The 14,391-nt window shown below is 46.8% G+C and overlaps 1 protein-coding gene across 1 annotated transcript; it reads right to left on the bottom strand.

Moving 5' to 3' along the window:
• Positions 1-32: 32 nt before the first annotated feature.
• On the bottom strand, positions 33-13,551 carry LOC135806563 (isovaleryl-CoA dehydrogenase, mitochondrial-like). The gene is made up of 12 exons (XM_065320762.1): positions 13,194-13,551; positions 12,135-12,227; positions 11,401-11,452; positions 10,719-10,888; positions 10,339-10,432; positions 9,950-10,080; positions 9,507-9,603; positions 9,166-9,259; positions 8,358-8,439; positions 7,642-7,746; positions 7,095-7,167; positions 33-969 (listed from the first exon to the last, which is right to left on the bottom strand). The coding sequence occupies exons 1-12, from the start codon at positions 13,362-13,364 to the stop codon at positions 827-829; spliced, it is 1,305 nt and encodes a 434-aa protein (XP_065176834.1). The 5' UTR covers positions 13,365-13,551; the 3' UTR covers positions 33-826.
• Between the last annotated feature and the right edge of the window lie 840 nt (positions 13,552-14,391).

Genomic DNA, 14,391 nt, shown 5'->3' with positions numbered 1-14,391 from the left:
TACGGTGAAAGGATACAGCCTGTAGCTGGGGATCCGGGAGGGGAGTGCACAACACAGTCATTAGCGAATTCAAATAAAGAAAATAACAACAAAATTACCGCAGTGAAAAGCCGCCATAATTTGATAAGTACAGTTGACTACTTCGAAGTACAATTCTGGCAGAGGACACCTTCAAAGGTGAGAGAAATCAAGAAAAATGTTAGAAAGCAATAATTTACAAATGCACCGATAGAGACCTATCCAATCTATACTCAGAAGAACTAGAAATCTCTGCAAGAAGAAATGCTTCACCAAGAAATAAAGGGAGCAAGAGATTATCTGAAATACAAAGGAATCACCTAGACAATAAGTGGGTTGCATGCAAATGCAATTGTGAAAATGATGAAGACAGTTGCCATTTGCAAGCAGGAAACTAGAGGAAGCAGCACACATCACATTAAATAAACACCGTACAAGACACAACAGCAGTAATAGGCTTTTGAAGCTTGAACACCAGCTGGCATTGCAGCACTAGTAATACTTATCATTGGTCTCATTTCGCAAATCATAGTGCATAATGCTACTCTAATTCATTATGGTTTTAAAAACAATTTTTCATCAGCTGGAGTTTCCTGACTGCTGCCCGGTTGCACATGCATCATTCCAGCACTACTCAAGTAAACACAAAATGTACAGTTCTGCAGAGTCACAGGAACCAGCTACTCTAAAACAGGCTAAGTAAAAACATACTAAACAAAAACAATGGAAGAACCAAACCCAACTGGTGGCTCTCCCTCAACTCATGTTGCGCGAAATGAGAGATGAGTACAGCAACTTTCTCTCTGTTTCACTTTCTCTCCTTCAATTCCCGATTGAATGCACGGCCGATGATCAGACGCCTGACTTCACTAGTACCAGCGCCAATTTCATACAGCTTGGCGTCTCTCCAGAAACGGCCGACATGTGACTCGTTCAAATATCCAGTTCCACCTACGGCAAAGCAGTATACATGAACATGGACAGGGCAGCAGCAGCAGCAGCAGCAGCAGCAGCAGCAGCAGCAGCAGCAGCACACAGGCACAGACATAGGGCACACCATTGTATAAAAGGCAGTGTAGAAAGCAAGCCAGTCATGAATAACCCCCCGGGCATGCTACAAGTACAAAATACAAGAGCAGCAGAGCGAAGCATGCATGTCTGTGAGAGTAACTATTTCACAAGGGCTGCAAACAGATGACACACAGCAGCGCACATGCACAGGCTGGGGACATCATCATGGTGCCAGAAGAAAAGGCTACACAGTTGCCATCTCAACATCCCCTCAGCTAATGAATGTCTACTAAATCGCTACATAAAGTCAGAGACAACAGTGAGTATGTGGGCCCAGGAAATCTCTTGGTTATCGGTTATCGGTGAGATATTATTCCACCATCAGCCCCCCCCCCCCCCCCCCCCTCCTCAAATAAACAAGCAGATTGAGAAGCACAGAGATATTCAACTTTGCTGTTCATACAGGTACTTTTGTCATGATCAACAACCCCTCCTACACACTAACAATTCGCTTTCATGTGATAAAGCTGGGTGCAGGTTTTCGCGCTCTGAGGCTCCCACAGTTTCTCGCCAGGAAAACCGGCATTAGGCCCAATTTGGCTTAAAAGCCCAATCAGTATCTGACAGTTGGTAGATGGCCCTAAACCAGAACATAGACCTCGCACTGCTCGAGCTTTCCGCACTCCACAAGCTGGCCCAGCAACTCTCAATCGAGAAGTGGAACTCGTTGCCCCGCCCGGACCTTGTTGCCGCCCCTCAGGAACTCCGGAATCGGAACGCATCCGCCACACCATGGCTCTCCAGGTATGGATGCACTGATAGGCACAATTACCGATCTGTCTACAACCATTTCCACTCTAACTGCCGAGATGGTTTCTCAGCGAACAGAAAGGGATAGAGAAATAGTATGCATGAAGACAACCATTGACGAGCTCACAGCAAGAGTTCTCCAACTCGAAGAGGGCGCGAATCGCCAACGGCTGCATGTAACACCCTCAACCGTGAACATCCCCGGGGACCCCAAACCAGCCCCATGACATACTCCAGCGTAGCATTGCATGGTACAAGTGGAATACAGCACGTGCCACATTCTCATCCACATGTACAACAAACGGGCCACAACTCCACAGGTGCACGACCAACCAACACCAGTGCTGGAACTGCTCAAAACCAAACTGGTACGGGAACGAGTTCGAATGTCAACAAAGCCCAGACGGACTCGGAGTGGAAAACGGCTAACTACCGAAAAAGCAAGCCCTCTGCCCAAAGTAGTAGGAGACACACCAGCACACCATACGGTACACGTACTGATAACGGTTTGGCGGAAGGGAACGACCCAACCGCCAGATCTGTAACATCGAGATCCATCAAACCGACACCAGTAAACGAATCTCCAAATGTGCTTGCTGGTACCACTCGCGTGCGGCGGAAAGTATTTTTCGTGGGGAATGTAAGTCCCGGCTGCAGAGCAACATCAATAGTGAAGTGGTGCAGTGACAGGGATGTGGATGTTCTTGATGCTCAGTTTCCGAGTCAAGGTACCAAGGGACGTGGTACGCAAGAGTAAGTGTAGCAGAAGATGAAGCATCGAAGATCACGAACAAATCATCCTGGCCCGAAGCCATACAACACACAGTTCGTCCCTGGCGGTTTGCAGATGAGTCAGCAGCAGGAGGCCACGATGATCAATCCTAAATTGTCATGATAACAATGCCGTTCCCGAATGTTCATGCACCTACATTTTGTCCTCACCAACAACCGCACGTCACTAACCCTGCTCACACCACTTTAAACCCAGAAGCACCTGTTTTCGTACCTACTCGACATCCTCAGTCCCACTCCCACCTCACTGAAGGCTCCTTCGCCATCCTCACCATAAACTGCAGATCTGTCCTCAACAAACTCTCAGAACTGCTAATAATACTGGATAACCTAGCACCAACAATAGTTTGCCTTACAGAAACATGGCTCTGTCCATCTAACCTGATGCACACACCCAGCTACACTTGGTATCGTCGAGATAGGCCTACTGTGGAGAATAAACGATCAACAGACGACTCCAGAGGCTATGGTGGAGTAGCCTTACTTGTACAAGATAACGTGTTCAGCTCCGTGACCCTACGCACTGACCTGCAATGCACTAGCTTCGAAGCAGTATGGCTCGAGGTATTTCCCATCTCTGCAGCCCCAATAAACATCCATATTCAACCTCTCATTGTTGCCTGTATTTATCGCCCGCCATCTCAGACATCTTCAGAACTTTCGCATTTCTGCAATACACTGGAAGACAGCCTGCAGATCGTGTCCTCCAAGCCTGCATCAGTGTTTCTGACAGGCGATTTCAATGCACGGCACTCCGACTGGTGTCCGTCTGACAGTACATCACCTACTGGTCAGAAACTACACGAAATCTTCCACTGCTTCGGTCTCAGCCAAATGGTTAGTTTCCCAACGCATGTTCCTAACACCGAACGACACGGTTCCTGCCTCGACCGTATCATTACCAATTCTCCCGAATCAATCTACGACATAGAACCCAGCGCTCCACTGGGATTGTCGGACCACTTACAAATTCTATGTTCTCTACGTTTCCCTCTCCTATCTACTAATCCCTTGCGCAACAATACACCCTCCCAATATCTCCAATGGAATCCTTCCCGCCCCATTCGCTATAATATTAACTTCCGTAAAGCACCACCCCAAACTTGGGACCGTATAAACGAACATATCCAATCCTACGATTGGTCACCCCTCAGCGTTATGCCTGATGTCGATGTTGCTCTTGCGTACTTCGAGCATACACTCCAATACATCTTTGACCTGTACTTGCCGCATCACGCTCCCACGCACCGGCCTACGTCTCCCTCACCAGACCCACCATGGATGACACCGGTCCTGCGCTCTGCTGTGAAACGGAAGCACGACGCATTCAGTGTTTCCAGGAAGTACCCGACAGCGGATAACCTGGCTGCTTATCGACACCAGCGTAACCTCGTGAAGGACTTATCTCGACATGAGTATTGCTCTTACATACGCAGCATCAAGTCCACGCTCTCAAGTAATGACCACCCGTCTCTTTCTCAGTTCGTCAGGCGACTACGTAAGCCAACTTCCACCAGTGCTCCCATAACCTCAATGCAGAGACCGGACGGCAGTATTGCTCATGATACTAGGGACATTGCAAACTTGCTCAACATGCATTTTACCACTGTCGCACCTAGTGACGACCCACAATGGTGTGTGCCATCTCTTGCGGAACACTCTGCTATTCTGTCCTCACTTGATTCCTTCCAGACCTCCCCATCCACAGTTAGAACCGTCATTAGAGAGGTTCCGGGGTACGATTTTCCGTGCCAAAATCCGTATGGGCGCTACGGATTTTTTCCAGGCGTGCTCCATACGATTTTTCGGCACGGAGAATCCGTGTGGACTGGCTTTCATACGAACCATATTTCGTATGGAGATTTTGCGTCATCGGGTGCAGAAAGATTTTTCGCGTACAAATTTGGTACGAGAAACATCGATTTTCCGCGGGAAGTTTTGATTTCGGTACAAATTTTCAAAATAAAAAGGCATAGCGCGGGAATGTGACGTGTTTGCGATCGTAACCTAGGCAATGACGGCAAACACATAAGTTCCGTACCCCGGAACTTTTCACTGCTCGAAAACGACGTATAAAAAATCCGTAGCGCCTCCACGGATTTTGGCACAAAAATCGTACTCCGGAACCTCCCTATTAACAAGTTGAAAATCAATAAATCACCTGGTTTTGACGGTCTTCCCAATGACGTTCTTAAACGTCTGGCACCTTCAATTTCGTCTCCTCTCTCCACCATCTTCAACATCTTCTTTGCAAGCGGCGTATACCCATTTGTTTGGAAGTTTGCTGTTGTCACTCCCATTTATAAGAATAAAGGTTCTCGTCAGCACACTACCAATTATCGCCCCATTTCGCTACTACCAAGTTTGTCGAAAGTATGTGAACGTGTTGTTTACAATATTCTGTATAAACATTTCTCACCAGCGCTTTCTCAGTACCAGTCTGGCTTCTGTCGTGGGGACTCGACCTCGCTACAGCTGACCTGCATTGTCCAGGAGCTGTACACTCAGCGACACCAAAGGCGCCATCAAGGTCTCTGCTTCTTCGACTTGGCCAAAGCATTCGATTCGGTATGGCATAGAGGGCTGATCGCAAAACTACGATCGTGCTACCGTGTCACCCACCGCGCCAACAACTGGTTGTCGTCATACCTGAGCATGCGGACCCAAGCCGTGAAAGCAGGCGGCCTGATTTCGGAGGATCGTCCAGTAAATACAGGTGTACCACAAGGGTCTATTCTTGGCCCCCTGCTTTTCTTGATGTACGTGAATGATTTGCCATCCGTTACTCCTGGCCTCTCTCTTTATGCAGATGATACCGCCCTTCACCGCTCAGCCTCCACCGAGCACGAACTGACGGTATCGCTTCAGCAGGGCATCAATGACGTGGTAAACTGGATGAAGATCCGGAAGCTACAGCCCAATGTCCAGAAGACCAAAATGTTGTATATTTCTGCACGTCCACCATCTGCACCTTTGACGTTTCCGAACTGCACCCAGGCCCTGGAAGTTGTAACTTCTCACAGGCACCTGGGAATCGTTCTTGACTCGAAGCTATCATGGTCCGAACATGCCGTTATCTGCCTCACGACTGTAGATCTCTGTTTTTCTCTTTGTATATTTGTCCGATCTTCGACTACTGTGACGTAGCGTGGTGTGGGTTATCAACCACGATATTAGACACGCTCGAAGTTTGCCAACGAAAATTATTAAAAATGCTATTTTGCTTGCTCCGTGATTTCTCCTCTGCACAACTCTATGTTCTCGCTCGTGTTTGCCCCCTTTCTATTCGACGCAGTCTCCACAGCAACATGCTAATTCAAAAGATAAAACTAGAGAAAGTACCAAGGCATCTCTTTCCCTATGACTGGTTTGTGCGGAGCCGTTCAACAAGGGCACAAGTCTCGCTACCTGCAGCTCGCACTGTCCAGTTTACAAAATCCCCTTTGTTTCATTCTTATTCTGACTGGCTCAAGCTATCAAGCCTCGCCCACCACTGCCACAGCATGTCTCAGTTTCGCCAAGTTGTCTGTACTGAGTTGCGTTTTCCTGCAGCACTCACGCGTGTTTAGCTGAACAATGTAATTTCCGGCTATTTCACTTAATTGGCTGAGCTTTGTTTTCCTCCCTGTTCCTTTCTAGGCTGAGCTTTGTTTCCTCCCTGTTCCTTTCTTTCCACTTTCTTGTTTTCTTTTGTACTTTTACCATGGCTGGTTATCGCCCTCATCTCTGGGGTTGCTCCCCACATTAGCAATGCGTGCACATGCTACGAGATTGAGTTTAACCCTCTCAGTGCCACGGGCGACTTTAGTCGCCCAGAATGAGTATGGGTGTACAAATAAATTCGTATCTCCACTTCTACACACAGGAGAGTTACAAACGACCACTCTACGTGTTCAGGAAGACCTTAGCTATCGACTCATCACATCGCTTTGTGTCCGTGAGGATAGATATCGCCAGGGCGAAGCCTGAAGTGCGCGCGCTCGGACAAACAATTGCCGCGCGTAGAAAACATGACGTATGCGCATCGCGGGTTTCTCTATTTCTTTCGCGGCAACCCATGCGTATTGGGTATCAAAACATCGAGATTTTCAGTGGCTTTCGGGCCAACTTTGTCCGAATTCCGTGCGTTGAAAGTTGACTGCACTGCGATCGATCGCGCGCGTGAGAAAGTGCAGATGCTACGAAAATGCAGAAAACGGACTTCGCTCAGGCGCCCTCGCGAGGAAGACTATTTTCGCTGCATTTTCTCTTCACAGCTGTCTGCCTGGCCATGATATCTTTCCAGAGAGCCATCGTTTGTAAAGATCCGTGGATATACAGCTGAGCTATGAAAAATTTGAGTTCGGCTCAACTCAGAAAAATTTGAATTTTTCTGACCCCCTTGGCACTGAAAGGGTTAATAATAATAATAACACACCTACCCCCCCCCCAACATACACACACAATGTACAGCCGTTTCTTACCTAAACACTGGATGGCCTGGGAACACAGTTCAGTTGCTTTCTCAGCAGCATACAGGATTACACCAGCACAGTCCTGAAAACACACACACACACGCACTCACACACACACACACACACACACACACACACGCACTCACACACACACACACACACACACACACACACACACACCTCAGACCTCAGACATGCCCATCGCGGAAGCGATGATAGCGAACACACACACACACACACACACACACACACACACACACACACACACACACACACACACACACACACACACACACACACATGCTAGCACAGAGTTCAAACGACGGCATACTCCAGAGAAGCTTCTGATTCTATGCTGCAGTCAAAACGGCTCAACAGAGGACGTCACTGGATGTACTGGCTGTAGTAGCGCTTGTAATGTTTGGTCATTTGGTCATGTTTGACACATACATGTAGCAGAATGCATGCATGAAGCCAGGCTTTAGTCAGTATCCGTACACCCATACCAAGACAAGGCAATCTCAGCAGATGGGTGTGTCTGGTGTGCACTACCTACCTTGCTGCTAGAGTGTCCCTTGTCCACAGCACGTGCTATAGTGTAGACGTAAGACCGACATGCAGCCAGCGTGGTGTACATGTCGGCTATTTTACCTTGCATCAGCTAGGTAGGCAAGGATAGCAAACACAACAACAGAGAGAGAGAGAGAGAGAGAGAGAGAGAGAGAGAGAGAGAGAGAGAGAGAGAGAGAGAGAGAGAGAGAGAGAGAGAGAGAGAGAGAGAGAGAGAGAGAGAGAGAGAGAGAGAGAGAGAGAGAGAGAGAGAGAGAGAGATTGAAAGGTTCAGCACACTGTGGAGAGAGTATGTCACAGTGCGAATGGGGATAAACTTGTCAAACACACTAGAATCCGAGTCATCTTGGCCTTGCTGAGAATGCAGCAATGAACAAGCAAATACGCCATGTAACACCGGTGCCACAAAAATACCAACAAATCACTTGGGGTTGGAGCCAAGTTTAATGTGAAATATGGCCAAAAGGAGGACAGAGCTGTGTGGCCAGGCTAGGCAACTTCAGGTATTTGTCGGGATTTTTCTGGGACCAACTGTGTACTCACTTCACACCTCCCCCTCCTCCTCAGATGATGATGATGATGATGAGAATAGCATACACATCCTCTATAACCTGCAATTACTCATACACATGCACTGCCTAACACGGCATGTGGCAATTTTTGCCAAAGTTGATCTGTTCTTCGCAACAGACGCAGTCTTACCTGAAACTCGCCGACCGGCTGGCCAAACTGCTCACGAGTATGTACGTACGGGAATGCTACATCGATGGCAGCCTGCATCAAACTGAGCAGAACATAGGCACCACAGCGATGCATGAATGTAGCACGTACCTGCTGCCTCAACTGGCTTCAAGTGTGAATAAAACCACCTGCATCCACCCACCCCCACACACCCCCACACACACCCACACACACTCACATACACCCGTATCCACCCGCACACACCCACACACCTACAAGCAGAGGGATACTGCAGTGGCGGTGAATGTGAAAACCAGCCCTGTGACTAAAGCAGGAGCACACAGTCCCAGGGTGTTATATTCCTGAAGTCAAATTTCATTTTTCCATCAAAGTACCATCACTGGCCCATCAGAAGTGCACAACAGTTGATATGTTACACTAGTGACTAGCCTGATGGGAATTTACCTGGACAACACTACTGCGGGATAGAGTTTAAATACAATTGAATTCTCAGGCAAACTCAATTCCTTGCTTTCACCCTTCCCACCTCCCCTCCCTTCCCTCCACACAATCCTCTCTTCTTACAATAGCTAACCAAAGCCTCGCAGGCATAGCACATCCGCCTACTAAGTATTCTGCACACACAATCCCCCAATATTATAAACCGGTCAGCGGCATCTGCATGTTCTAGTATCCCAAACAATGTGGTTCTGTTGGAATGAAGAAACAGACTATGGTGCAGAAATGAGGCCAGGGAGATTCAAAAGGAGAGAGTGGAAAGATTGAAAACATGCACACAGCGTACAGCGCACACATCCCAGCGACCTACCCCAGTGGACCACCAGCAAGTACCAGTCGTTCCAGGTCCAATCCGCTCATCAAGACGTACGCACCCTTATTCATACCACCCATCATCTGAGATGCTGACAACAACAATGTAAATGCGCACAGGCGACAGACAATATATGACAATAATGAAAAGGACAACACGTTATACAGTCATAATTATAGTACGCAGAGAAGCACCGTTGTGTGAGGGCTGCTGACATGCTGCTGTCTGCTCATAGAAGCAGGTATTTGAATGTTTCAATACATCTAACGGAAATACGACAGCTACACAAGCACACAAACACACAAACAAAACAACAACCACACTAATACATGACTTACCTGGTACTCTGCAATCCTCAAACACAAGCTCTACAGTGCTAGAGCCACGGATACCTAGCTTGTCAAACTTCGTTCCAGTACTGAAGCCTTTCATTTCCTTTACAGTAACAACAACAACAACAACAACAACAACAACAACAACAACAACAACAACAACAACAACAACAACAACAACAACAACAACAACAACAACAACAACAACAACAACAAAGTTAGCACCGGGATGCTGGTTCACTACACTAAATAGAGGGCTACAGTGGTACAACTTTTCTGAGGGTGTGCATTTTGATTGTCGGAGAATGGCTATATTGAATTCATATCTAAAAGTACTTTGATGTCCAAATGAATGGACGTGGTAACATCAAAGCAAAGGCAAACATAGACACCTACTTTGCCCGCTGCAGAACAAAACTAGAAAGAACAACAGACAGCAATACACACACCTTCTCAATAAGGAAGGTGGACACACCATGAGCACCTTTGCTTGGCTCAGTCTTGGCGTAGACAACCAAAACATCGGCGTCGGAACCGTTGGTGATCCAGCATTTACGTCCGTTCAGAATGTAATCATCCCCTGCCAACATGGAAATTAGACAACATGGCGTCAGATACTAAGTTACCAGCATACAGCTCTTCTGTGAACAACAGTACATGCACGTCTAGAGCTAGAGAGTGATGAGAGGCATGTCATACTGACTGATTAGCATGGGGTGGTTGTGCAAGAGTCAACAGCACAACAGCTGCAGAGTGTAACTGCCTATTGTTCTACTCCAGTACAGTTGTACATTGAGAGTAGTACTACAAATGTTCCTTCTACTTACTAGGTACTCACCATCTCGTTCAGCACGCAAGCCCATGCTCATCACATCGGAGCCAGAGCTGCTTTCACTCATAGCAAGTGCACCGATATATTCGCCACTAATTAGCTGCATGCAAACACATACAACAACAACAACAACAACAACAACAACAACAACAACAACAACAACAACAACAACAACAACAACAACAACAACAACAACTTATGTTTGTGGAAGTTCATACACTCAACTCCCTAATTGACAGGGAACTGGAATTCCATACGGTACTCTCATGCACGTCCAAACATCTATAGTTTTACTCAAGTCTTAGCAAAGCGGCATCTATGGCACCTATGGTAGCAGCAGCAGCAGCAGCATTCCAGCACAGTACAAAGTGTACCCACATCCATACCTTTGGTAAATACTTGGCCTTCTGCTCATCGGTGGCATTGCGTACGATCTGATTGATGCACAGGTTACAGTTGGCACCATAGCTGAGAGCCACAGCACCGGACGCACGGCTCATCTCCTCCATGACCAACGTCTGCTCCATCATTCCTAGCCCAGCACCACCATGCTCCTCTGAATATGACACACATGTACATGTACATGTACACAAACAAAAATCAATGAGCTGCATATCAATACTACAGTACCCCTCCCTAATAGGGGCAATTCGTAAGTAACCATATTTGTTTCAAAATAAAGCGAACAGCACTTGAGCCCTTCTCCTAAATTACACAATTGTGCAGGGTGGGGGGATTCAAGTGCTATTTGTTCATCAGCGAGTAGTTGCTAAATGACATAAGATTACATCAGGTTACATTTCCTTTGAAATTCGAAGTTCTCCCAATCCTTTAAAAAGATTACATTGTATCAGTATAAAATAAACAAGTCATGTAATAAGTTACGCTATCTGTGAATCAAGGTACTAGTAGGTGATAGATCAGTTTCCGCTCAGTGCATGATTACAATCACCTGGTAGAAATGTTCAGTGCAGGATTACAATCACCTGGTAGAAATGTTCAGTGCAGGATTACAATCACCTGGTAGAAATGTGCAGTGCAGGATAACAGCACTACACTCCGACTCACCTGGTGCTGTGATACCAAGAAGACCATGGTCGCCTAGTTTCCGCCAGAAATCCTACGCATGCAAATCACAGTGCAGTCATACACATGTACACAGCACAGACCAGGTCCATTGGAAGCAGTTCTAGGTTCTAATTCCTCGGGCCATGTTTAACAAGCCTGACTGGCCTGACCACTTGCAGATATAACTCTCATGCACCTTGCAAGTTATTTTCCTCACGCATATACACACACCCACCGTTTGACCATTTGACGCCCATCGCCGGAGGCGATGATAGCGATGCTATGGCAGAAGCCATAGCAGCTTGCGCTGGGATTGCACCATTCAACAGCTTGCAAGGCTGGAGAATTGACCGCCATTATTCAGCCTGGTCTACATCACGCAGCTATGAAGTGGCTTTTCACACACACACACACACACACACACACACACACACACACACACACACACACACACACACACACACACACACACACACACACACACACACACACACACACACACACACACACACACACACACACACACACACACACACACACACACACACACACACACACACACACACACACACACACACACACACACACACACACACACACACACACACACACACACACACACACACACACACACACACACACACACACACACACACACACACACACACACACACACACACACACACACACACACACACACACACACACGTCACTGCATTCATTGGACCACTAACCTTCATTCCAGGAAAAGTATTCGTCGAGTCAATCTCATGAGCACGCTCGAGCGGCATCTCTGTTTCCAGCAGTCGCTCTACCATTTGCCTTAACTGTGCAGAACAACAATGATGACAACAATAACAAACATGAGCACATGCACACACACAGTGTGGTCCAATGCCACCGGTATACATACATACATACATCACACACACATACACACACACTATTACGGCTTGAACCTACCTATCCGAATGATTGTACTATGGTGAAGTATCACCACATCACACAGCTGCCAAATGTATTTCACCAATGTTGCCGCTGATACTGCAGAACTTACATTTTTGCCACATATTTACAACTTGCACTTGAACTTGACTGCCAATTTGGCAAGTAACTTTTACTGTTGTCATGTGGTGAATTTGTTGGTGGCTAATTAGCAGGCGCGTAGCACCGCCGTTGGCGGTGGTCCGGCCAGGGGGGTGCGGGGGATCTGTCCCCGGAATTTTTTGGAAATTAGGGTGCAAAATCCTGCATTCTGGGCACTTTTGGCATTGTTTTACTATGGTGGTCGTGGTCGGGCGAAAAAGTGGTCCGGCCAAAGCCGGACCGGCCGGAGCGGCTGCTACGCCCCTGATTAGGGAAGTGTTTTACCCAGGACAATTATAAGATTCACTAAGAAGTACATATTATGTGGACTTCACATGGGATTGAATGCAATATTTACGGAATTCAAGCACATCACATTGCAGATAGCAACGTCACTGCTCATTATTCGCAATGGTTCTCGTGGTGCATGGCGTGCATGTGGTATTCCATCTTCATGATCCCACAAGTGTTGCCAGTGTGTCCCGTTGTAAAATCGTATTGATTGAGTTGATATGTTGCACAGTCACACTAAGAAAGAGGACAAACTTCAGGTTCTTCAACAGCAACATTTTGAAAGTTATGCACAAGATTTCAAGCCTTCTCTTCAGATAGAATACAGGCAGAATTCTGTTCAAGAGCCTGGAGTTTTTCCTGTTTCTGAGTGATGGCACGTGTGTCTCCAAGGAAACTTGTTGCACTGCCATTACCTCTTTCTGCTCCGAGGTCAGGCCATAAACATCATCATCTCGTCCAACGGATACTAGAGTCCGTACAGATGATCTACCCATAGAGGCTGCAGCAGGAGTGCTGCTCGATCCAAGCGTAGCTGCACGACTAAGGCATGGCCTAAACGAACACACGCACCTTCTCAAAGCCATGCTGCACACGACAGTATTACTTTTCTGGACTCCAAAATAAAATAAAAGTTACTTTCTGGCGAGTTTGGTGAAATGAAGGCGGACTTGACAGACCTACACACGGCTACAGCTACAATCAAGATAAGAGTAGAGCGTTTGTTTGGTGAGAAATATAAATGCAGTGACAAAGAAACAGCCATGAGACATTTTTTTGTTGCAAAGAAGTACGTCCGCGATCCATACATGAGGAGTGTAAAAATCAACGGGAGTAGTAAAGTTATGACGCTACTTCGCCGGCTCGCACCGTATGGGGCTGTTAAGTGTGACGTCACGGCTCCTTCGATACGCATAGCAACGGAGAGCACTGGGGACAAACAAAGTCGCGTCCTCTGGATGGAATCAGATGTCAAGGGCAACAGCATCTAAATGACTGGAGAGACAGTTGTTTTTCTTTGCTTTTTCTTCAAGCGATTGTTGTCGCTCTTTACTCCTTGTTCTTTCCTCTACAAAACTCCTGTAGTCGTCGAGTGCCTTCATGATGGCTGTGAAATTGGCTGCCCACAGTAAAACTCCGTGTTTGAGAGTGCTTTGAAGATGTTTCGCGTCCTGATGGATCAAAGTATGAGCGCTCCTTGTGGATTCGATTATATATAGGTGAGTTGTTCAAGAAATCAGTGTCTTCTTTCTGTCTCTGCCCTCACGCTGGCACAATATCAGCCTCTATATCCATGACAGCTCGTACCTCCCGTAAACTGCATGACTTAGATATATTTTCGCCCTCCGTGGTGATTGAAGACCCATGGAAGAATTTATTATGTTCAGAATGATGTCCTAAGAATATAAAATAAAATAATTCTAGGGAATTGTCATAGGGTATTTTTGGAAGGATGGAGACAGAGAGAGAGAGAGCACTGTTTGAAGTGTTTGTCTCACTGTAATTACTCCAGATTATTGAATGTTGTATGATCTACTCTATATTTTCCATAATGGTTTTTCCTGATTTGCGGGATCTCTTCTTTTGCTGTTTGCGTGTTTACAGGAAGTGGCT

This window comes from Sycon ciliatum, chromosome 1, assembly GCF_964019385.1.
Source record: "Sycon ciliatum chromosome 1, ocSycCili1.1, whole genome shotgun sequence".
Taxonomy (NCBI): domain Eukaryota; kingdom Metazoa; phylum Porifera; class Calcarea; order Leucosolenida; family Sycettidae; genus Sycon; species Sycon ciliatum.
Note: the sequence above shows the minus strand (reverse complement) of the source record. Positions and strands in the feature narration are given on the sequence as shown.

Coding starts and splice junctions, on each gene's coding strand:
- LOC135806563 (XM_065320762.1), bottom strand. CDS start 13,364: ATGGCTTTGAGAAGGTGCGTGTGTTCGTTTAGGCCATGCCTTAGTCGT. Junction 10,889..11,400: donor TCTTGGTATCACAGCACCAG/GTGAGTCGGAGT, acceptor TGTCATATTCAG/AGGAGCATGGTGGTGCTGGG. Junction 10,081..10,338: donor CTTGCGTGCTGAACGAGATG/GTGAGTACCTAG, acceptor CCATGTTGGCAG/GGGATGATTACATTCTGAAC.